Source organism: Melanaphis sacchari, unplaced genomic scaffold, assembly GCF_002803265.2.
Source record: "Melanaphis sacchari strain LSU unplaced genomic scaffold, SCAv2.0 Contig12_pilon_pilon, whole genome shotgun sequence".
NCBI lineage: Eukaryota > Metazoa > Arthropoda > Insecta > Hemiptera > Aphididae > Melanaphis > Melanaphis sacchari.
In genome coordinates this window covers 3,013,673-3,037,358 of record NW_020270527.1, presented here as the reverse complement: position 1 = coordinate 3,037,358, position 23,686 = coordinate 3,013,673, and the positions used below count along the sequence as shown (strand labels likewise).

General features: G+C 25.0%; 2 protein-coding genes across 4 annotated transcripts; one reads left to right on the top strand and one right to left on the bottom strand.

Moving 5' to 3' along the window:
- Nucleotides 1-461: 461 nt before the first annotated feature.
- LOC112591265 (collagen alpha-1(IX) chain-like) lies at nt 462-10,151 on the top strand. The gene is made up of 17 exons (XM_025335032.1): nt 462-567; nt 2,217-2,290; nt 2,504-2,548; nt 3,535-3,769; nt 6,124-6,340; nt 6,817-6,984; nt 7,039-7,113; nt 7,180-7,389; nt 7,486-7,566; nt 7,631-7,726; nt 8,434-8,496; nt 8,776-8,830; nt 9,251-9,352; nt 9,417-9,494; nt 9,625-9,720; nt 9,778-9,831; nt 9,946-10,151. The coding sequence occupies exons 1-17, from the start codon at nt 551-553 to the stop codon at nt 10,062-10,064; spliced, it is 1,785 nt and encodes a 594-aa protein (XP_025190817.1). The 5' UTR covers nt 462-550; the 3' UTR covers nt 10,065-10,151.
- Nucleotides 10,152-11,091: 940 nt separating this feature from the next.
- Nucleotides 11,092-21,993, bottom strand: LOC112591264 (ubiquitin carboxyl-terminal hydrolase 7). Of its 3 annotated transcripts, none has more exons than XM_025335031.1 (23): nt 21,576-21,993; nt 20,332-20,445; nt 19,522-19,706; nt 19,197-19,412; nt 18,572-18,715; nt 18,293-18,478; nt 18,138-18,218; nt 17,967-18,057; nt 17,648-17,840; nt 16,134-16,287; nt 15,865-16,066; nt 15,538-15,752; nt 15,173-15,464; nt 14,985-15,109; nt 14,815-14,903; nt 14,583-14,750; nt 14,356-14,521; nt 14,153-14,292; nt 13,988-14,083; nt 13,792-13,915; nt 13,645-13,716; nt 13,496-13,586; nt 11,092-11,402 (listed from the first exon to the last, which is right to left on the bottom strand). In XM_025335031.1, the coding sequence occupies exons 1-23, from the start codon at nt 21,637-21,639 to the stop codon at nt 11,299-11,301; spliced, it is 3,312 nt and encodes a 1,103-aa protein (XP_025190816.1). In that variant the 5' UTR covers nt 21,640-21,993; the 3' UTR covers nt 11,092-11,298. The 3 variants fall into 3 exon arrangements, with proteins under 3 accessions (XP_025190816.1, XP_025190814.1, XP_025190815.1); XM_025335029.1 differs by having other exon boundaries at nt 15,538-15,759; nt 15,869-16,066; nt 21,576-21,639; XM_025335030.1 differs by having other exon boundaries at nt 11,299-11,402; nt 14,356-14,518; nt 15,538-15,759; nt 15,869-16,066; nt 21,576-21,639.
- Nucleotides 21,994-23,686: the final 1,693 nt, after the last annotated feature.

The window sequence follows — 23,686 nt, the reverse complement described above, 5'->3', positions numbered from 1 at the left end:
TATGTAATTGTACTAATGTTTAAATTGTTTTGTTCAATTTAACATAATTTGAAGTCTTACATTTTTAACTTGTTTTTTGATTATCTATGAAGATAGCTACAACTATAGTTCTTTAAAAATGTACACTAAAAATTTTGAATATTTATGTATTAAAATATAGTTTACTAAATGTTTCTTAGTATGTATTTATAAATCTATTTTAAAACTTATATTATAATCATACTATGTGTATATACTTATAAATAAATTCTTAATATATATATATATATAAATATATAATATATGTAACAGTGTGTCTGTGTATACATACGTATATGTAAAATACACGAATAATAAAAAAAAAAGTATATTAAAAGGATTCAATATGATTAAAAACAGTCTCTCCCCACTATTTTCTACTAAATAGTTTTATGATGTCTTGATTCACTTAAATTATCTCACAGTTATAGTTAAACCACTGACGTATTTATTCTGGTGTTTTTATTTTCTAATATTAATTTACATAAAACATACTAGACTTAAGTATTTTTTATCATCTTAATATCATAAGATGATGTATATAAAGGGGTAAGTTCTGTGTTTAAATTACTCCTATTTTTAAATATTTTAGTAACATTTTTTGAGTAAAGAATAGATAAATAAGAATAAAAAATTTTTGAAAATCAATTCTTAAAATATTGAATTGGCTTTTAAGGATTTTTGTATCTATTAAAAAATATGATTTTCATTATTAAAAAACTTTTATATCGAATACATCAAGGATGAAAAATATAATTTTTGTATTTATATGATAATTATTTTTGGTTACAGTATAGGTAATACTGCTCAGGTAAAATGTAAAATATCAAATTACATTGTCCTTGTATAGTGGTTATAATAAAGTATGATGAAGCTGTATAATGTACATATTGTGGTTTAAATAAAATAGTTTACATTATTATATACATTTTCAATTAGCTTACCGGTATTATTTCAGTGCATACATTTATAATATAAAAAAATTACGGATTTTTTATTCAAGTAATTTTTTCTTTAGCGATTATTAATTAAATTCACACAAATATTTACAGTTTCTTTTAGAAGTACATGAGTACAAAGCTAAAAAAGGACGCCAAATTGAGGATAAATCATTACTTTATTTTCAATAAACTAAAATTAGCTGAAATCAATTTATACAAAAATGTATAGTTGCTTCAAATAGTTGAGTTTTTTATGTCATCGTAATTTTTTCAATTCCCCGAAAATTTGAAGAAAATACCTCTAAGTTGCAACTATAACATTTAACACTAATATTCAATCTAGAAAAGTTAATAAATACATACATTGTCATCGACTTCTTACTGTACCTATAACCATTGATTATAGAATAGACTATAGTAAAAATAATAGTTAAATATACTAATAGTCTATTCTATAATCAATGCTATAACATATCAAAATGTTTGTTCAACAGTTCCAATTTTGTAGGTACAGTTATATTTGGTATTAGAATGAATTGACTTATTTATTCTTAAGGTAAGAACATTATTTGTGCTTACATAAATTTTTCAACTAAAAAAAAGCATTTTAAATTTTCTGATTGTACCTATTTTGGTTTTTAATATTTAAAAATTACAATGAATTAATTAAAATTAAGATAATAAAATTATCATAGGTATAAATCGAGAGGTAGGATTAAAAACTCCTGACCCCCTCCTACAAACATTTCCTTAACCTTATAACTTATAAGTATAATAAATTTATTAATACATGTTAATTAATATTTCTAGCTCCCCAAATGTTTAACTTTATTTACGTCCATGAGGATCATATTATATTGCTGTAGAGTAAGGTGATATACCTAATACTTATTTTAAGTATATTTTTTGTATATTTGAGATTATAAAATTAAAAAAAAAAATAGTGTGACGAAAATACAAAATTAAAATATAATATTTTTATTCAATAGTTTGTTTTTTTAACTGGAATTATTCATCTAATATAATATATTTGGCACAAGACCGAAGTTCTCTAATCCTTCTAAATTTAACACGTCGTTCTCTAGATATTTGTCGAAAGTAATAAACCTATCAAGATGTCACGCTTTAACGAAACTCGTAAATATTACGTATTTTAAAGTCGTTATTCAGGTTTATATTGTGTATATATTTTAAAAACTTAAAATATATTTATGTAGGTTTGTTAATTTTTTATTATTTTTCTTTTTTTTTTTTTAGAAATTACTTAAGATGGAGACTAATTGTTTTAATTGCAATGATTATTTTTCCAACTAGAATAAACGTTTCAGCAAGTATGTACTTCGATATCTATCTACGACTAGGCCTTTTTACTTTTTAGAGAAACGGTTGCAACACTAATTGTAATTTGTACACCTAAATACCTAGTATAATATTATATAATTTGACATCCTTAATTATCCAAATAAGACTATAAAAAAATGGATTTTTATTTTAAAATAAGCTATACTTATAAAATACACGAGTGTAATTTTCTTTGATTACAGATAATAAACCTCAAACACATTCCGAACGTCCTACTGATTATTTAGGTAAATACTTATACTTTTTACGATTTTACTTAATGTATTTAAAGCATTAAGGCCTTAAAACTTTTAAAGCCTTATACATTTATAAAGTATGATGTTTAAAATAATAAAAAAAAAAAAGTTTAGTGTTTTATTTTTAATATTAAGTATTTCTAAAGATAAAGGTCTTATAATCCCGGTTAAATATACTCCACTGCTACGATTACTAGGTACTTTATTTATTATCAAGTCACCCATAGGTAATGGGTTATGCGTTGTAATCGATTTTTTAAGTAAGTACCTAGGTATATTATCAAAGTTTTTAGCTAGTTCCCATCGTTTAGTAGAATAAAGTATGGGTCACCGAGACCGAGGTTAGCTATTTTAAACATTTTTTTTTATGGTACCTATTTATATTTATTGTTGAAGTGTTCGAGTTCGAAGTTAACGTAAAGCCTCATTATTTTATTTTTAATTTTAAATAAAAAATCTGTTTAAACAATAAAAGAGTGAAGAGTGAAATAGTAGCTAAGTAAAAATGTATCTAACTAATTTAACAGATTGGTATTTGATACCGCCATAGGTCGTCTTGGGGAATTGTTTTACTTTATTTGTTAATTTTAAACTTTAGATCAAGAGGTTAAGCCGACTATGTATATTATAGTAAAGTCAAAGCGAGCGTAGAACCTATCAAAAATATTTTGTCTTTGCTTGATCATTCTAACTGATTGAAAGATAAATAAAAGAAGTATACAATGATATAAACGTTTTGCTCAATCCCAATTACTATGTTAATAACTAGGTATAGAGTGTAATTTTCCAAAAACAAATTCAGATATTGAAATACATCAGATACATGTACCTACTTTATGTAAATGCCATTAATCTATATAAATAATGCTATTAACATGTGCGTACATCTGTTAAAACCGTCATTTGCATAATATGATCTTATTAAATATTATTTATTATGGGTGTACTCGTTATATATACAGTAATGTGTTCTGCAGATTACGATGAGGGCGGCACTAGTAAGCCCGTTAAAGACCAAGCATCGATACAGGTTCCGTGCGGGGACTTCCGGCCTGGAGAGGACGATCTACAAATAATCGATTTCATTAGAAAATTTGGGTTGGATTCGGCAGAAGAAATATTGAGGAAAAACGTTATCAAAGTGACTGGATCAAATCGTTTTCAGACTGCTTATAGGGTGGAAAAAACAGCACTTTTAATTATGCCCACAAGGTATGTAACATAGTTACCTAACTATTGTAAAGAGTTAACACTTAACAGTATACCTGTATATTGTACTTTACTGTAGGTACACTAACTACGTACTAAGTAATAACACAGGACAATGATACTTATGTAGGTATGGTTAAATTACATTTTTTTTAAATTTAATTTATTTGATTATTTCAATACACTGTTTTGATTAATCTTACAATGTTAAGATTTTATGAATTAATGTTTACAATAATTACAATAGTTATTAATAAGTCTGGATGATCTTTTTGTACCTATTTAAATATACTATACACTAGGTGTACAGGAAGAGATCCTGTGGTAGTCGTGGTTATATGAATTAATAAGTAGACTTGTTGCACAAAATCATCTTTTAAATTAATTTTACGAGCAGTTTTATCAAATCATTAAATAATAAATATTTTTATTTAGCCATTTGGATTGCACATACGATTATATTGAATGAAAATTGAAAATAAATTGGTTTTGAACATGATACCAATGTTCAGATTAAAATTTTATCACAAGAAAAGTGATGATTAATAGGTACATTAGAGCTGTTTTAATTTGAATTTATAAAAACGTTGAGTGACAACAAGTTTAATGACTGACTAAAATATTTTAATAATCTGAAATCGGACTATTAGCCTAATTAACTGGTGACCAATGGTTTAGTCATTTAATGACTCAATAACTTCAACGTACGTTCAGTGAATGAATAACTTTTTTTCATTTAATGGCGTGCTTTTATTCATTAAATATTTAAAAAACGTTTTTACAATCCAGCATTCGACTATTAAAATAAATAATTTATTATACAGTCTACAATAGTTCACTATAAAAATAGAATTATTTTAGAGTGGTAATTGGTACTGATAAATAATAATCTTTTTATTATTATACCTAATTACATTGCATTGGCCCAATTATAGAGAGGTGTTTATTTGACTGTCCTGGTTTATATTCCCTAATATCTCCATTGCCCATTAGCTATAATAAGTTGTTTTGTCGGTTACAGCTATATTTAGTTTGCCAATTAAATATTTATTATTTTTAAATTTAAAATTACCTATTACTCGTGTTATCAATTATCATTGTTATAGCAACCGTAGCCGGTAAGTACTCGTAACTCATAACACTCTTAACGTTAAATTACTTAAATACAATTAGCCTAGGTTAGATTAGGTTGCAGACTTTGTAAAAACATTTTAGTATTATAGTCATTAGTCATACATTTTATACAATTTTGGAATATTTTGTTACTTTTCTAATTAAAGTAGGTACCTATTTGATAAGTAGTCACTTCCTACGCCTACTTGTTTCTGTTATCAAACTCAAGATTCTATGATCTTCCGGTCGGGAGATTGGCCGATTGGCCCCCTAAATCTCCTGAAGAGGAATCTAGGAATATTTTCATTTGCATCCAAGTATATAATAGGTATCGGTGTACGGTATTTTTGACCCATGTATAATTTTTATATATAGGTATATATATATATATATTATATATACAATGCATAAAGGTTTAAGATGGAATTGTTTTTACATTTTCAAATCAACTGAAATGTATAAATATATGTGGTGCACAATTATTAATAATACATTTATGTTTAAAATTGATTGACATACCTAGATTAAAAAATTCATTAGAGCATTCAAATTTTCATTTGATCTTAAAAAAAAGTGCACGTAATGCTGTTAAAAAATTTTTTTTCTAGACTGCAAGGCTTTGTTGATTAATTATATAAAAAAAATAATACTGCAAAGTTATGGTCAGTGGGTTAAATTTGAATTAATCTTGTTTCAGAAAAATTCTGTAATAGCAATTTATTTAAAAAATTAAAATTAAAAATTTGAAATATGTATTTAGTTGAAACAAACTACAAAAAAAAAAAAAAATATTTCACTTGGATTTTTACCTTTAGAAGATATAGAAGTTGCATTTGCTAATTTAATTGAGATTAATCTTGCAGTTCTGCTGATAATTTTAAATTGGTTGATAATAATATAAAAATATAATATAATATTATAATATATTGAACCATTATGTACCATGTTTTTTCACTGATTTTATGAACAAATGAACATTCAACATGTAGTGATGCTTATTTGTTTATGTAATTTGCGGAATTATCTAAATATAAAAAGGTAAAATGTAGATAGCTGGGTTACGAGCTTATGCACTGTAAGTATATTTATTTTCAATATGAATACCATGAACCATAAAGTAGGTAATATTATTAAGTAATATTAAATATTATTTTGATAGATTATATAATTATTAGGTACCTAGTATCTACTACCTACCTAGTACTTACACAAAAATGTTAATCTTATTTTATTTATGTTTATAGAAATATATTTCCCTTGGGCATACCTCAACAATTTTCTTTTATTGCTACCTTCAGTTCAAGATTAGTAGCTAAAACACAGTGGCACATACTGAAGATTGTTGATTATCAAAATAATACTAATTTACAAATTACACTGAATCAAGTTTTAGGAACTGTAGAGTTCTCGATTGTTAATTATAATGGGTACTTGCAAACTGTTAAATACGAAGCAAGCCATGTAAGTTAATTTAATATTTTATGAAATGAACAATTTATCAATATACAACCTGATTTCTTTTACTTACTAGACATTATGTACTACCATTTTGGGTAATAATAATATCTAAATTAGAATATTAATTTATGTATATAGATTATAGATGTGGTACATTTGGTAATAATCTATGAAATATGTATTGTACATATTAATGTTATTATTATTATTATCATTCTATTTTAATGTAAGTATTACTTATATAATAAAAAGTTCAATGGAGAATTTCATTTATTCATTAAAAAAAAAAAAATATATTTTTCTTCTATTTATTATTATTATCTTAGTTGAGAAAAAATTTTTTGTAAATAAAAAATTTAAAAATTTAAAAAATTATAATTTCTGTTTCTTGAAATTGATTAAGTAGGTACCTGACAAGCATCAATAAATTTATTAATTAATCACAACATAATCAAATACAATATTTTCTAACTTTTTAGATATTTGATAGAAATTGGCACAAGTTACATTTTGGAGTATTTTACGATAGAGTAGTACTTTACATAGACTGTAAACAAGTTGGTGTTAAAATGTTGGAATCTAGAGGTACAGTGGATATGTTTGGTAGTACAGCTCTAATGACAAATAATGATTATTTAGCAGCACTAGTAAGTAGCATTGAAAACTATAATTCATTTCAGTTTATAATTAATTTATTTTAGGTGGATGTACAATGGATAACATTAAGTTGTGATCCAACAAAACCTCAACGAGAAGGATGCACAGAATTGTATCTAGTAATAATTGAAATTAATTGAAAATTTTTTACTTTTGTTTTTAAATAACTTAAAATTTTCATAAAGATGGGAGAAGAAACTGTACAAATTCAACAGCCAATTGCAGCTACGTCTGGAAGTAATTGTCCTAACCGAGAAAATCAATGTGCCAACAGACATCCACCAATCGTAAATCAAAGTAAACAGGGACCGCCAGGACCTCAAGGACAAGAAGGGCCACGAGGACTAACAGGTCCACAAGGCCCTCCAGGTCCACCAGGAATTCCAGGAGTGGAAGTAATAAAAATATTATTTAGTTATAATTATAATTTGTATAACTTATAGGTTATTAATTTATTATTCTTCAATTTAATATGTACAATTTGTTTAAAGGGTCCACGAGGATATCCGGGTTTACCTGGTACTCCAGGTATACCTGCATTGCCTGCTTTACGAGGAGAAAAAGGAGAACAAGTAAATACTGACATAAAAATTATATTGTATAATATTCATTCATAACAAATCAAATTAATTTTAGGGAGAACCTGGAAATCCTGGAAATAAAGGCGAACCTGGACTTCCTGGAACTATTACATATATTCCAGCTCAACAAGAAACACAATATTTAAGACCAGTTAGTATTTATTTAACAATGGCTGATTAGTAAATAAAAATTACTTAAGAATGTTGATTTTAATACTGGGTGATTCTTTTATCAAACAACACTCATTATACTAAAATCTATAATATTTTTAAAAATATTTAATTTTCATAATTTATAGTTGACACAAAATATCATTTTTTAAATTTTTTATGACAACATATATTTTTAATTTCATTTTCTAAAGCAGAATATTTTTCAAAGTATTTCAATAATGTATGAAAATCAAAATTTAGACGAGTATAAGTTTACTGTTATAAGTATTTAAAGTTTTGATAAGTGAAGTAATAGACTAACATTTTGCAAGATATTTTGTATTACTCTGTTCTGCTCAATGACAACATTATTAAAAAAAGTAAATAACTAAAAAACTTACAATGATTAAAAATATACTTTTTGTAAAAATGTTTTATTTTGACTAAAAACTATGTCATACACCTAGATTAAAAAGACATTTTTCAACAATTTGTTTTTAAAATATGATTAAAGTTATTAATAAACCAAATTTTCAAAAAACAGACCGTATTCATTCCAAATCATTTTTGTACATAATAATTTATTATTAAATTCAAGTTTAACACAATCATAATAGTGACAAAATTCACTCGTTACTTACTGTACAGCAAAATAGCGATTTCCTCTTTTTTAAAATATTTTTGTTTATATATTATTTTCTGCAGGGAACACTTAGCATACCAGGCGAAAAAGGAGAACGAGGAGAACCTGGATTGCCAGGTTATTCAGTATGTTATTTATTTATTATTCTTAATCAATTTTTTTTTTATGTATTTCAAATAATCAAAAAATTTAATTAAAATAAAGATGTATGTTTATTGTATAATAAAATAAATATCAAATTAAATAAATAATTAAAAAGAAGGATCAAAACTTGCAAACTTAATTTGCATTGGATATTTTTATTAACTATTCTACTAAGATACCTATGTAATAAACTAATAATTTTAAAACACTATACAAAAGTATATGTAATATAATTCATTACATTCTTTTTTTTTTTGCAGGGAAATGGTTTTACTGAAAACGAGTTGAAAGAAATGTGTAAATCAATTTTGAAAGGTAAATTTATTGTTTTTTAATCTAAATTATGAATTATGTTGTAATTGATGTAATCACTTATCACTAAGACAGTACTAAAAATATATTAGCCCTATCTTAAATTTTGAAATATTTGTATTCAAATGTAGTTTTACAAATAATTCAACATAATCTACATCCAATACATTAAAAGTTAAAATTAAGTTTAACAAAAATAAAATATAAGTTTCTTTATTGTTCCCAATATTTATAGTTTTGTAAATTTAAAAATTACCTTCAATAATTTTATAGAAATAAAATACCTAGCATATAAAATGTACTAAAATGTATTCTTTTAATATTTTAAATAATATTCACTATAGAATTTAACCTCTATAATGCCTTGCTCCAATCATATTTTGAATGTACAGGTTTTAATAGTATTTTAATTATCATTCTTAGAACAATTATCTGAACTCACAAACACCTTCATTGGTCCGCCTGGGCCTCCAGGTCGGTCAATTATAGGTAAACCTGGTCCACCGGGTATCCAAGGCCCTCCAGGTAATTTTTTAGTAATAAGATTTTTAAAAAATTTACAAAATAAATTTTGTTTTTTTTTTTTTAGGAGAGCCTGGATTACCAGGCTTAGGAATGCCAGGTGAAAGAGGTTTTCCAGGATCTCCTGGTATGCAAGGATCACCGGGTAAGTTTTAATTGTCCTAACTTGTCCATTAAATCTTATGTATTTGTCTGATATTGAATTTTATTGATTGCAATAAAAATGTATCCTGTTAAATTATTTTATTTTAATACTATTGAATTTTAAATGGTAGGTCCTGAAGGGCCAGTTGGACCAAAAGGAGATAAAGGGGACCGTGGAACAGAAGCAGTTGCATATGAAGGACCACCTGGACCCCCGGGTCTACCAGGTTTATATTTAATTTTAAGCTTTAAGTTGTTTGCAATTAATTTAAATTAATTTTTAGGTCCAAGTGGAGCAAAAGGCAGACCAGGAGATAGAGGTGAACCAGGAAGACCGGGTATGTACACTATAAACAATATTAAATTGCTTACCCAGTACTTTTTTAATAAGAATTAATTTAAATAATAAAAAAAATATTTTCTTCACATAGTAACTAAATTTTCTTAAACAGGTCCAATTGGTCCAAATGGTTATCCTGGACCTCAAGGTTCGCCAGGATATTGTGAAATGTGTAATAATGTCTATTATGCAGGTAGACCACCAGCAGTTGGAAATTTCAAAGGACCTTAAGTTAAACATGCAAATATATACAATATATTTTATATTACATTATATATTACTTATCAACCTTTACTAATAAAGATTTATCAAAACATATAATAAGTATTTTCAATAACGTTAAAATACAATAACAGTGAATTCATAATACAATTCAGTTCATATTTTCGGGATAATGTACAACATTGGATTTTGAGTTTTAAAATATTTGCAATAATTATGTCATCAATAAACATTTCAAATGTTTGTTTTTGATTATTTAGCTAGTATACATTAAATATTTGAATTTATTACTGGAAATGATGAGAAATAAAAACAAATGTTGTTGACTAACAATGATTTGTCATTTTAATTCTAAAGGTAATTTTGTTAGTAATATCACTAATATATTTAAAAAAAATAAAATGAACAAAAAAAAAAAAAAAAAAATAAAAATAAAAATAATATATATAAAAACAAATAATTGAATTTATTTACACAATTACATTGCTTTTAAAAAATAAATAAACATTCTGATTCTATGTTTTAAAATGATGTAATAAGTAGGTCTAATTAGTGAAAGTTAAAAAAAAATGTTACACCAAACAGTAACAGATTTACATCTTAATGGTAGCGGTATTTTATCAATTGAAATTATGATTTAAGTCAATGCTTATTGTCGACAATTAATATATTTTTTTAAATATTATGTGAAGTTGAATTATTTTTAAAATCCAGTTTAAAAATAAATGTCAAAATACTATTAAAGAAATTAAATCAACACTTAATTTGCAAAGACAGGAGTATAGGATACAATTGAATAGTCTTGATGTAAACCTGTCACAAAACACATTTACTGTGTAAAGACTTATTCATCATTTACATATATTAATATTTTATAATAAAATTAGCAACATTGATAATTTTTTTGAATATCTGATTGGAGTTTTTATAAATACTTTACAGTAAAATTGAGTTTGTAAATATACCACACATATATATTTTAAATTTAATATGAATATAGTAATATTTATACAGTACTATGATCGGCAGAATAAAAAATAAAATATAGTAAGTACCCTTTAAAACATTTAAAAATTGTTTTAAAATCAAGCAGAATTATACATAAAACAGAATAGCAATTTTAATCAAACGCAAAAACACACATAGGTAAAAAGGTTTATCACCAGTATATCAATTTGACATTACTATCACACACAGTATTTAATTTAAAATATATTCAAGATACATATGCGTATATAAACTTTCAGTTATAGATTTTAATAGCTTTTTCTAAATAATTTAATCGTGTGCGTTTAGTTTTATTTGGATGTTCCATGCCCAACCATGGTCGTTGGCCTTGTCCTTGAGCTGAAATTCAAAAAAGTTTTTTAAAATTAATTAATTTTTATCAAATTGCTGATTTTATAATGTAAACGAAGATTAGTTTTACAACTAGAAGCAAAAAAAGAATCTTAAAATTTCATATTTTTATTTAATATTAATATCAGATGAGGATTTAAAAAAGTTAACTTGAATTTTTTCTTTTAAATTTAGTTAGATTTTAAGAAATTTTTTAGTGTAATGAATAAAAGTTATGAATTATTAATTAAATTAATTTTTAATAAAATAAACGACATATTAAAAGACTAAATAAATTTACTTTAAAATTAAACAAAATCATATTATAATATTGAGAATAGTAGTGGTAGCGGCAAAAAAAAAAATATTTAAGATTTTGAAAACCACTGAAGTAAATGTAATAATTGATAAAAAAATGTAAGTGGTAGTTTAGTTTAAATTTTTATTCTCTTAAAATATCAAGTCCTTTATTAAAATATTTTTTTTTTATTGAACTTAAGCTTTGACAACTAGGGACATAACTGTTGTAAGGGTAAGGTTGGTACGGTAGGTTGTTTTTTATGATTGTTACGGTTGATAGAGCCAACGCGCCACGCCAAGCCACTTTTTTAAAAATTAAATTAAATTTTTCAATTAATAACAATAAGATATTATTAAATACATTTATTTTCAAATGAATAATGCTATGGTTGAATGAATGCATGAATAAAAGATTTATGGTTTGCAAAATTAATTTTTAAACTTTCAGAAAGTTCTAATACTCAATTAATTTAATATATTATTTATGATAAGAATTTATCAGAATAAAAGTATGTGTTAGAGCAATGATTAATATAACTGAATAAATTGAATGTAATTATTAAAAAGAAAAATGTTGGGAGTTGATACAGACGTTAAAAACAAGAAAATATTCATAGTAACGTCAATTTAATAATTTATGGATTCTAAATTTATATATGTTTTCTTAAGTCAGAAGATTGATTTAACCATTAAAAATATTTATTCAAAATTGTCATTATCATTACTAGTATAACTCATATACTTATATATAAGTAAGCTTATAATTAATATATATATATATTAGTAAATTTTCATTGTTTAAAGAATTAATTAATGAAATGTAACAGTTGGAAGCTTTACAATTATAATTTTTTTGTTTTTAAGCAAAATTACTAAAATGAAACGACTAAAAATTATTTTTATTTTTCATGTAAATAAATAATTGAGTAGAAGGAATATCAAAAATACTATACAATAAATTAGACATTTTTATTAGAAGAAAGCAGTTAAAATAATTAAAGTATGCATAGAGACCAACTACTTAAAAAGTTTTAGTCAACAAAATAAATAAAACAAGACTAGAATTTTTCAATACCAAATATTTAGAAATTATACCTTACAAAGAGTAATCAGAGAAAGACGGACAAAGATTTTTATGGTATTGATGTTCCTAAATGAATGACGGAGAATCAATTATGACAAAATTTAAGTACAAAAAACTAATTATATGAAAAATGTGACCATACTTATGATAGTTTTTAGCTGCTATAGAAACACAACTAGACTTTAGAACCTTTTAGTAAACTTCTTCTCAAAAATGTATAGTCAACTGCATTTTTGTTAATTCTTTTTAATATTTAGACAAGTAATGGAGATTTATTCAAGAACCATCTAGATCAAATTTGTTCAGAAACCATTTTTAAAATTGAAGACTGAAACATTTTACCTCTTCAGAAATCATAAAAGTTCAGATTACAACCACAGATGGATACTGTGAACCAATATTCAGAGGGAAACAGTAACTGAGACAAAATTTGTAGATTGTAGATAGCCTCCAATCAGCTATATGATATTATTTAGAGTTCATTCAATATTCCAACAGTCACATGGCTTCCCCTAATTATCACAGCTAAATGATCATCATCTGAGAATATTTATGAAGAATTAAATTTCTACTTATGATGATACAGTTTTAATTCTTTGGAATAATAAGATTTTTCTCGCTTGTAACAGAAGTAAAATTATCATAAAATCTTTTATTTTAGATTAAATCATTCTATAACCCATTTACCCATAAAGTAAATAGTTTTAAAAAAACTTACAGGTAGGAGATGTTTTAAAATCTTGTAAGCTCATAATATGAGTATCAGGAATAAAAGTTGCTCTGACTCCTTGGCAAATTGCAAATTTATACTAAAATTTAAAATTAGAATTAGTTTAAATTTTTAAAAAATTAATAAAATCAACTCACTTTTTCCAGCTCTTTGTCTGGAATACCAGTCTTGTTAACAATTCGCTCTTTTACATCTGCTAAAGTTTCTTCCTAAACAGTAACAAAATACATAAATGTATGTTTTTATTATATAGATATTTTAATTATATAGGACTCTTCACTCACATGTATAATTTTAATAAGAAAAGGAGTACCAAATGTTGAGTATACTTCTTTTGAAAAATGATTAACAGGAACTAATAATTCATTTTCACCAAGTTCCAATTCATCTCTTGGTACTTCTTCTACTCTGTATACAAAAATAAAAATGATTAATAATAAAAAAATAACAATTATCTGTTAATTTTAGTTTATAACTTACCTATAGTATTTTGCTGGGAAAACTGCTGCAATGTCAGGCATTTTTATTCCAGGATTGAACCATTTACTTATTTTAGCTGACATAATTTCTAGTGTTCTAAAAAATATATAATGTATTTAATTTACAATACTAAGAAAGTTAATGTATGTCTTTTAATAATATTACCTGAATTTTCCAGATCCTTCAGGGGATAATTCTACACTGTCATGTAATACATCATAAAAATGAGTACATGAGGTATCATTCTTATTAAGATACAAAACTATTTCTTTTTCGTCTTTTAATTTGGGACCACACCAAATAATCTGCAAGATTAATTTTAAAACTTATATATATTAAGATACTTATTCAACAAATTTTTAACTAACTTTAACGGGTTTTTTGCTTTCCAACTCATCGACTGACATGTGCATTTCCTGATAAAAGAATTTCTTAGGATATCTTTTTCCATAACTGTTATTTGTTATTAGATCTCGAATTGGTCCGTTATAAGAGTTTTTAATTGGTTCACCAGGACATTCCTTTTGACCACTGCTAAAACAAGATAAATTAAATATGGAAGGATGTTTGAATATCATTATTGATATGCACATACTTAACACTGAAATAAATCTGTAATTTACGTTGATCAACAGATACTCTTTCAGCAACTGCTTGTAACATATTGTGGTACAACATCCACATTGGTAATCCCAAAGTAAACCCAGGATCGTTAGGAATAAGTTTATCACAAAATGTTATATACACTTGGGAACAAATATTTCTAAATGAATAAAAAAAATGTCAGTTAATGCTATTATTATTGTTAACTTATTAATTTAACTTACTTAAAATGATCCATAACACAAGGATAGGTTTTAATAAGTTCTTCTTTTTGAAAGATTAATATCTCTCCATAGGTCGATGACTGTATTATCTTAATGTAAAAATAATAATTATATTTGTTAAAATGTAGGGTTCTTAAAAAAAAATAATATTTTAAAACTAAAATTCTTACTTCACAAAGTGGATCATCAAGTTTAGTTATCTTTTCTATTTCATTTTTATTAGTTTCTTTATAAATTGCAAGTTTTGTGTCTTCATCAAAACCAGCTCTTTTGTTCATGATATTAACAAGAGAATCTTAAATATAAATAAAATTATTTTCTTATATTATAATTGTATTTATATTTATAATTTTTTTACCTATTGGTGCTTCATAATTTGCAAAATAGTAACCACAATAAACTAACAGCCTCTCTTCTGGTATAAACAATTTGAAAAAAATCAGGGCCATTTTATTTTTATCAAAAGGCATCAATGAACTAACACCTGGCTTTACTAACTCTAACCAAATATTCCATGTAGTTGATGAAGTATCATGCAAGTCTTGAATAGTTTTTAAAGCATTTGCTTCTCCATCAAGATATAAAGGTCTCAAGGAATCATGTTTACTCGCAATAAGAGGCCAAATTCTAATTTGATTTGATTGATATTTCTAATAAAAATATAAACATAAGTTTCAAAAGTTTATGAATACATTAATTGAAAAATATTTATAGTCGACTTACAAAAGTTTCTGCCAATAATTGATGTACTTCTTCTAAATTATTATTTTTTTTTACTTTAACTGTTCGGAAGGTAGGTTGTTCCAAATCAAATAAATCTATACCCAAATAACTATCAAAACAATCCTCCAAAAAAACTTGTATATTGGTATATATATGTAAATCGTTTCTCTCTTTTCTTCTAATTGTTTCAATACGTTTTTCATCTTGCAATCGTTCTACCAACTAAACACATACAAAATCATCAACATAATACCCTAAATATACCATATCATATTAGATTCATTAACTAATTTCCATTAGATAATAATTTTAAATTAATACTTTTACCTACCTCTTTTGGTATGTCATTAATTGTAACTTCTTGAAGCACATTTTTTAGTTCAGAATCACGTATGTAAACCAACATATATGCATTTGTACATTGCTTTATCGGCATCATATTCTCGTCTCCATCATTTCCACCGAAATTATGTTCTATTGCTTCTTCTTTAGGGCATCTTGAGACAACATCATCATCAAATTTACACCACTGATGAAAAAAATAACACAATACATATTATGTTATGTTAAAATTAACTATGTTATTGTAAATCTACTTTTCCATCTCCTTTAGGATTAATGAAAACAACATAATGTCCACCATGATTATCCCCACTATGAACAAGAACTGCATGCAATATGTAATCAGCTGGAGTTTCTTCTTTTGTTTTTAAATACTGATCCAAATTAATTTTATCATAAAACTCAAATCTAGAACAAAAAATATTTGAATTAAAAACAGAACAATATAGTTATTTAAAAAAAAAAAAAAGTGAGCAAATAGGTACTATTTTTTTATATATTAGATATCAAATGAGTAACTATTATAGGAGTGGTTGAATTTGAATTAAACGATGTATAATTTTCCACAAAAAATAATTCTGAGCGGAAACAATCTACAACTTATACTAACAAATGATTTTTTTTTTTTTTTGATATAGCTATTAATTAATTAAAAGTAGATTGATATAATTTTTTTCTAAAAATATTGTATTTATTTAATTATTATAACATACATATTTATATTATATTATGTTAACTTTAATACTCATCATTTAAAACAATTTTACAACAAATACCTAAACACAGTTATAACAGCACTTAATAAATAATAATTTGAAATAAGTTTAACACATTCATGTCCGCGTCAAATTCAGAGGTTGAGCGCACCCAGCCGCATAAATATTGATAAAATTACACTTGTAATGTTATCATATTAATAACACGTTTTATAAGCATAAAAATGCCGAGAAACCAAAACTAGCTGTTTGTTGTTGTTCAAATACTCATACTGAATGGCCAAGCTAAATTTAATAATCGTTCGCCATCAGCCGACGATTTTATAAGACACAGAAATAATTGTGATATGACGACTATGGGTCGTCATCAGCTGAGCGCGCCTGACATTTTACGACGACTACGCGTCGTTTGAACGTGTTAAATTCATAAAAATAGTGTTTTTAAATTAAAACAAAATAATTAACATATAATTATATGTATATTGCTCAAGTTATTTTATTTTAGACTTTAGTCAAATTTTTAACATGAAACACTTAAAAAAAATTAAATGTGAAAATAGACTTTTGATGTTATTTATTTGTGAAATTAATAACCTACGAGGAGGTTTGTATTCAATTTGCAAGCCATTCAACCCAACAAATAATTTTTAACAAACTTTTCTTTAAAAAAATTAAAAACAAGAATTTTTTATATCTGTAAAAAGAAATTAGATTAAATTAATTCACATTTTTTGATAATTTTATCTTTAACTAAAAAATAATAATAAAATTTGTTGAATTTTATTAAGTATTTAAGATTTGAGTAATAAAAAAAATCTATATTGTGTAAAATTAATTTACATAAAAATTCCAGTTTTTCCCAATTTTAAGAAAATTATTGGGGATTTTAACCTCACACTCAGGTTGAAAATCATCACATTCATAAACAACTTATTATGTATTGATACAAAAAAGAAAAAAATGATAAAAATAATATACTCATAATCTAAAAATCTATCATTGTAAAATTGATACATTTGTACTTCCACTTAATACATGTATGTTAGACTTACCTATCATTGAATTTAACAGAACTATCAGTAACTGGATCATATTGGAATCGCATAAGATGTAAATAAAATACTGGAGGGAATGATGCAAATATAACTCCTTTTTCAGCATCTTGTAAACCATACTCTCCAGCATCATATCTGTTATCACCATCCAATATCTCAACTTGTATATAATCTTTGAATGACTCATAAACTTAAAAAATATAAAATATATTAATGGTATATACTAAGTTTATTGATAGGTTAAAAACTTATATAAAACAAATAAGCCAAATATAAGTGAAATAAGTCAAAGAGGAAATAATATTAGATAACGTACTGTTTTTTTTTCCTTTTATATTGAGTTGAATGTCATAAAATGTCTCGGTTCGTTTTGAAGAATAATCCACATTTTTACAATTTATATATGACTGAAATAAAAATAGCAAAAATATTAGTTAAATATATTTTAAATGTGAAGAAAGTTTATTAAACACAAAATATAACTTACTATCATTTTACCCTCAAATAACTTAGGTATAGTTCCCTCAACACAAGTGCCTTTCATCTTATTTTCCAATTTATCGAGCAACTGTAATAAAATTATCAGAGATAATTAATATAAATTAAATAATAAATTATTTAAATTATAAATACTATGCATACAACTCTTAAAAATTCTTGAACATCATGTTGCATAAATGAATCTAGCGTTTCCCAACCAAAACTTTTTGTTAATTTTTTAGTTCCAACAGGTTTATCATAAAATTGTAGTTCATGGAATACTCTTTGTAACGCTAATGCAACACTTTTATTGCTATCATCACTTTCAGTAGGCATTTTATATACAGCCTAAAAATTGATATTTATGATTAAATGTATGTAACATTAATAAAAAAACAACATAAATAATAAAATTATAATATTGTAAAATATTATTTTTACTTTGCGTAGTTGATTTGTGAAATATAATGCTTGTAAAAGTGAATTCATATAGCATGTGGCACCTTGGTTTTTCAGACCTACATATCCAGTATGTTTTTTAGAATCCCAACTAACACCATGTGGTGCATCAGCTGTTACAGATACCTAAAATGAATAAATCATTATCAATATAATTTTCTTTAGATAAATAAAAAAATAATAAGATTTATATGTTTATACAGAAAAAAAACTCTTAATAATTAATTATATACATTTATAATAAATTAGAGGATTAATTAATTATTATCTTTATGATATATCCACTTCACGAAAAATAATCAATATTAAATAAGAAAATATGTTACATAATATTACATAAAATAAGAATACATTAAAAACTTCAAAGTCATGTTTTAAATCACAAGAAATTAAAAATCAAATATGAAATCTAAAAAATAGTAAGACAAATAATTGATAAAATTTAGTCTAATAACTAATTCTTTATATATTTTATCATAACAATGTGAATTTTAAAATTATATAGTATCTATTTAAGTTTATAAGTTATAAAAATAGTTAAAAGCAGTAGTAAAGTAAGAATAGCAAAACATTCTATAAATGCAAACAATTTTAAAATTAAACTTACCTCAAATATAACTGTATCATTTTTAATAAATCCTTTGGATTCGTCTGTTATGTCTTCCCAAGACATGAAAAAACTAAATCCCCAGTCATTCTCTTTCGGGTAGAACAGGTGTTGAATTTTACGTTCAACATTTGAGATACCTTCTTTTTGGGATATAACACGAAGTTCAGCACTTGCATTAACACTCCAGGAAGTATTTTCTGAATCACCATTACACTAATTAAAAAATAAAAGTGATTATGGTTTTTGTGGTAATAACTATAATTATAATAAATAAAGATCAATAATACTGAATATGAATAATATGATTAAAAAAAATACACACTTGAAGGAAAAAACCAACAGAAGGTTGAGCAGGTTTAGCAGATCGATTGTCTTGGCTTACTCTATGCATTATCATTATTTTCCATGGAAGATCACGAACATAACAAGGAGGTGATAATCTTTGTTCTTTAGATTTACTGAAATTTTCAATTTCAAATCTAAAAGTTGCTTCTGGACGTGCATTATCTAAAAATAAAATAGTTATCATTGCAATTTCTTATGCCAATTGACTCAGTAAGATTTACAAAAATAAATTAGATTTTATAAATAATAATATCTATTCAAAAAACTTATAATTTTACTGAGCTATAAAATCATAAAAAATAAACACTGTTAAGGTTATTTATACATAATAATATGAATTTAAAAAAAGGATAGACCTTAAAAATTTGATAAGTATTATTTCACGATAAGAGTAACCTTAGTTGGAAAACCAACCTAACCTACATGGTGGCAATGGCTGAAGCTAAACAGAAACCAAGTGTCGTGATTAATTTACTATTCTATCAACAGCCTAAATTACATTTTGCTAAGGTTTAAACATTAAAACTATTAGCTGCAACTAATTATCAAAAATAAGATGAAAACTAATTTAACAATGGGAGTGGTTTCATAAAACTAAACAACAATAGGCCATTGCATAAGAAATGAGGTTGTTTTTATTGTAAGAGTATAGTCATCAAAAATATGAAAGCAAAATACTGTTAAAATTTTGTTATATAAAAAAATGTTTTAAGTAGACAATTAACTGAATTAAGTATGAAATTATTAACAAAAAATCAATAAATAATTAATAATAGATATTAGTTACCTTCTTCCATCTCTACGTCAGTTATGGGTATTGTTTCAGGTGGCTCTTCTACTAGATCATTAAGTACATCTATACCACTTGTATACACGAAAGGTGTATCATTATTAGTGAACACTAAAAAAAATAATAAAAATATAAAAAATTATTTATTAAATTAATTAATTTTTATATTTTAACTAATAGCTACAATATAAGTACAATATTTTTCTTTGTATTGCTTATCATTCTTAAAACACAATAATATAGAAATTTAAGCTATACATCCTTCTAAGTAGTAATTCTCATAAATTATATATATTCTTAATATTAAATCATTCAAATAAGGACAAGTATTAGTTAAAAAAAAAAAAAAATGTATATTAAATAAATCTGTAATATTTAAGATCTTAAATAAAATGTACCCGTATTGTTAAAATTAAATCAAACTGGATTATATTTTTATATTTTGCAAGTAACCAACAAAATTTAAAAGTTTGATAAAAGTATAAATGTTTTTTTCAATAAAGTGATATTTTCATTCATAAACAAAAAAAAACTTATACTAATCTCATTCTTAAGAAATTATCATAATGATAACAGAAAAAAAGTCATTATTATTGAACATATGATTAAAACTTTTACGATTAATAAAAATTATTTGAAACATTATCAATTATTCAATATCATTCTAAACACTTTTCTACATTTAGGTATAATTTATATTTTTCATAAAAAAGGAAAGTTGGCAAATACACATTGTTGAATAGAAAGGGCTTTAATGACTAGGCGGTATTCTATAGAATGTTGATTAGTGATCATACTGTAATATAAAATGAAACGTAGTTCAAAATTTAATATATTATAAAAACAAGAAAATGCTGATAACAAACAACTAAAGTCAGAAATATTATAATGACAGCCTAGTTTATACCATAGTGAATTTAAGTGTTGTAAATCATTTTCAATAGGTAGGTTATCAATTTAAAATCAATCAAATAAAAAATATTTTTTTCCTTTTGTATGAATAGGTACGTAATTAATAACATAACGGAGTTGTTGCGTCGTGTCGTCATTACACTTATCATTCAACAGAAGCATAAACCAGCAAGGACAATTTTATTATTTATTCGTGTCAACTAAGCCAAACGAATAAAGGTTGTGTCACTGAAGTGACCGGGGGTGAATGAAACAGATAAACGACTTTTGACTAAGTAAATAAATAAAAAATAACTGTAGCTACTGAAAGAGCGTCTGCGGTTACATACCTTCCGTGATGTCCATTCCTTCCGGAACGTCATTCTGACTGTCCCGTTCAACCATGTGGTTCATAATACGGGGCAAAGGATTCGTTTTTGAGTTTCTGTTCTTGTTCCGTTTGCTGAATGGGATGGCGGTGCGCTTATGTTCCGAATTTTTGTCGGCCAAAACGAACTTGACTGGCTTGCTCAGTGTACGCCCAATTTCTGCGACCGTCAATCACAACGGCACGTGCGTCGAATTTGTACACAAATATATTTTAGATGGCGTGGAGCGTCAATAAATGACTCCAAAATGTAGACCATTCAATACCGCGGACACCGCGACATGCAGTTCCAATTTCGCGTCGGTAACGACGGCGGCGGACGTTCGTTCGTTCACGTTACACGGATTCGGTGCGGAAACGAAATAACAAACAAGATGGCTGTACGTAAGCACACCTGATACCGTGCCGTACATCATGTTGGTCGCGAGGATGGTGCAAAGGAATCGAACAGTGTGTCTCAAAATTATAGTGATAACGAATGGTTGGGTTGTACCACAGTTGTACTTTAGTTCCTCCATTTACAAAATGTTTGAATAATTTTAATATAATTTAAGACTAGGAATATTATGGCTGTACAATCTCACAGATTGTCAATATTATATTAATATTTGACATATTATAGACAAATTCTGTGTACCAGTTGCATAGTAGATAATTATTTATATCAAGTAATATTATCCTTTATTATCTAATTATATTCGTGCCCGTCAAAGATCACGATTAAAAAAAATACTGGTTGCACATCTGGATAAGATAAAGAGACGTTTAACATTAAACCATTTAAACCTTAGAAATTAGATTAAATTAAATTTAATATATTCTGTGACCTTACCATAGAACATGTTACTCTGTTTTCTTTATTAATTAATTGCACCGATTTAAATTGTGGTAGTAGAGAGCGCTGATGATGTATTTTACAACAGCTAATTTCATAGTCAGTTCACTCTTGAGTGCTTCACTGAGAGTCTAAGACAAATAGCCATTAACTAAATTAAGTGAAGAGAGTACTATCCAGAATCTATATTTATAATGATGCAAAAAATAATCGGTTGTGAATTCAGATACTTCCACCATCAGAGTAGAAAATTATTTATATCTATAAAATTAAAAATATAAAGACATTTTTCTTGTATAAATCAATGTATTGCAACTATTACGTTAAATTTGTTACTAAAATTGTTTCTTAATGTAAATTTCAAATGTATACATTATACAAATAATCATAAGATAATTATAACTATGTATATAGTTGTACATTTCAAAATTATTCTTATAATGAAAAACCACAAATTAACATACCTATCTGTAATAGCTACATCATAATTAATTCATATCATGATGTCATTGTATTGATATTTTATTTGTTTAATAAGTAATTATTTCTTATAAATATTAAAACATTGATGAAATCAATTGTTAAGTTTAGCAAGCCAGGTAGTAATTTTTTGGATTTATATTTTCTTTTAAATAAAAACGATTATATTTTAATAGTAATAAATTTACATTGATAAAATATCTTTATATCATAGTGGCATATTGTTAGACTATATTTCACATCTCTGATAATAATAAAAAAATCAGTTTTGAAAAACAAATTAATTTTTATATTATTCAGCATGATCAATTTAAAATATACACAAAACATGAATATAAATCAGGAATTAAAAAATAATAAATCAATAATGTACAGCATTTACATTAAAACTTGTTATATTTTCTTATAGGATTGATTGATAAATTAAAATAAATATGTTTAGTTATTAAGGATTGCAAAATAGCAATTAACTATATTAAAAAAAAAAAAAAAAAAATGGGTACAAAAAAAAGGTATAAAAGTCTGAAATCCAATATCCATAATTGTCGATATAATATTATAATCACAAAAATAATAAATAAAACTAATAAACAAAACAACTAATATTATAATTATTTATGCTAACTTGCATAAAATAGAAGCTATTTCATAAAATATCACAGTAATTAAAATATTGTCTACTTTAACATAGATAATAATAATTAAAATATCTGTGAAGTTATAGTTAATTTTAATTTTAATAAGTATGATTATTGAAC

What these genes read in the sequence shown, in the direction of transcription:
- LOC112591265 (XM_025335032.1), top strand. An exon ending in ACGTCCTACTGATTATTTAG is followed by an intron (nt 2,549 to 3,534) that starts GTAAATACTTAT and finishes TGTGTTCTGCAG; the next exon opens with ATTACGATGAGGGCGGCACT. An exon ending in AGGTGAACCAGGAAGACCGG is followed by an intron (nt 9,832 to 9,945) that starts GTATGTACACTA and finishes TTTCTTAAACAG; the next exon opens with GTCCAATTGGTCCAAATGGT.
- LOC112591264 (XM_025335029.1), bottom strand. Translation starts at nt 21,639, where the DNA reads ATGAACCACATGGTTGAACGGGACAGTCAGAATGACGTTCCGGAAGGA. An exon ending in TTGATGATCCACTTTGTGAA is followed by an intron (nt 14,904 to 14,984) that starts GTAAGAATTTTA and finishes TTTTACATTAAG; the next exon opens with ATAATACAGTCATCGACCTA. An exon ending in TTTTAAAACATCTCCTACCT is followed by an intron (nt 11,403 to 13,495) that starts GTAAGTTTTTTT and finishes TTTGAATTTCAG; the next exon opens with CTCAAGGACAAGGCCAACGA.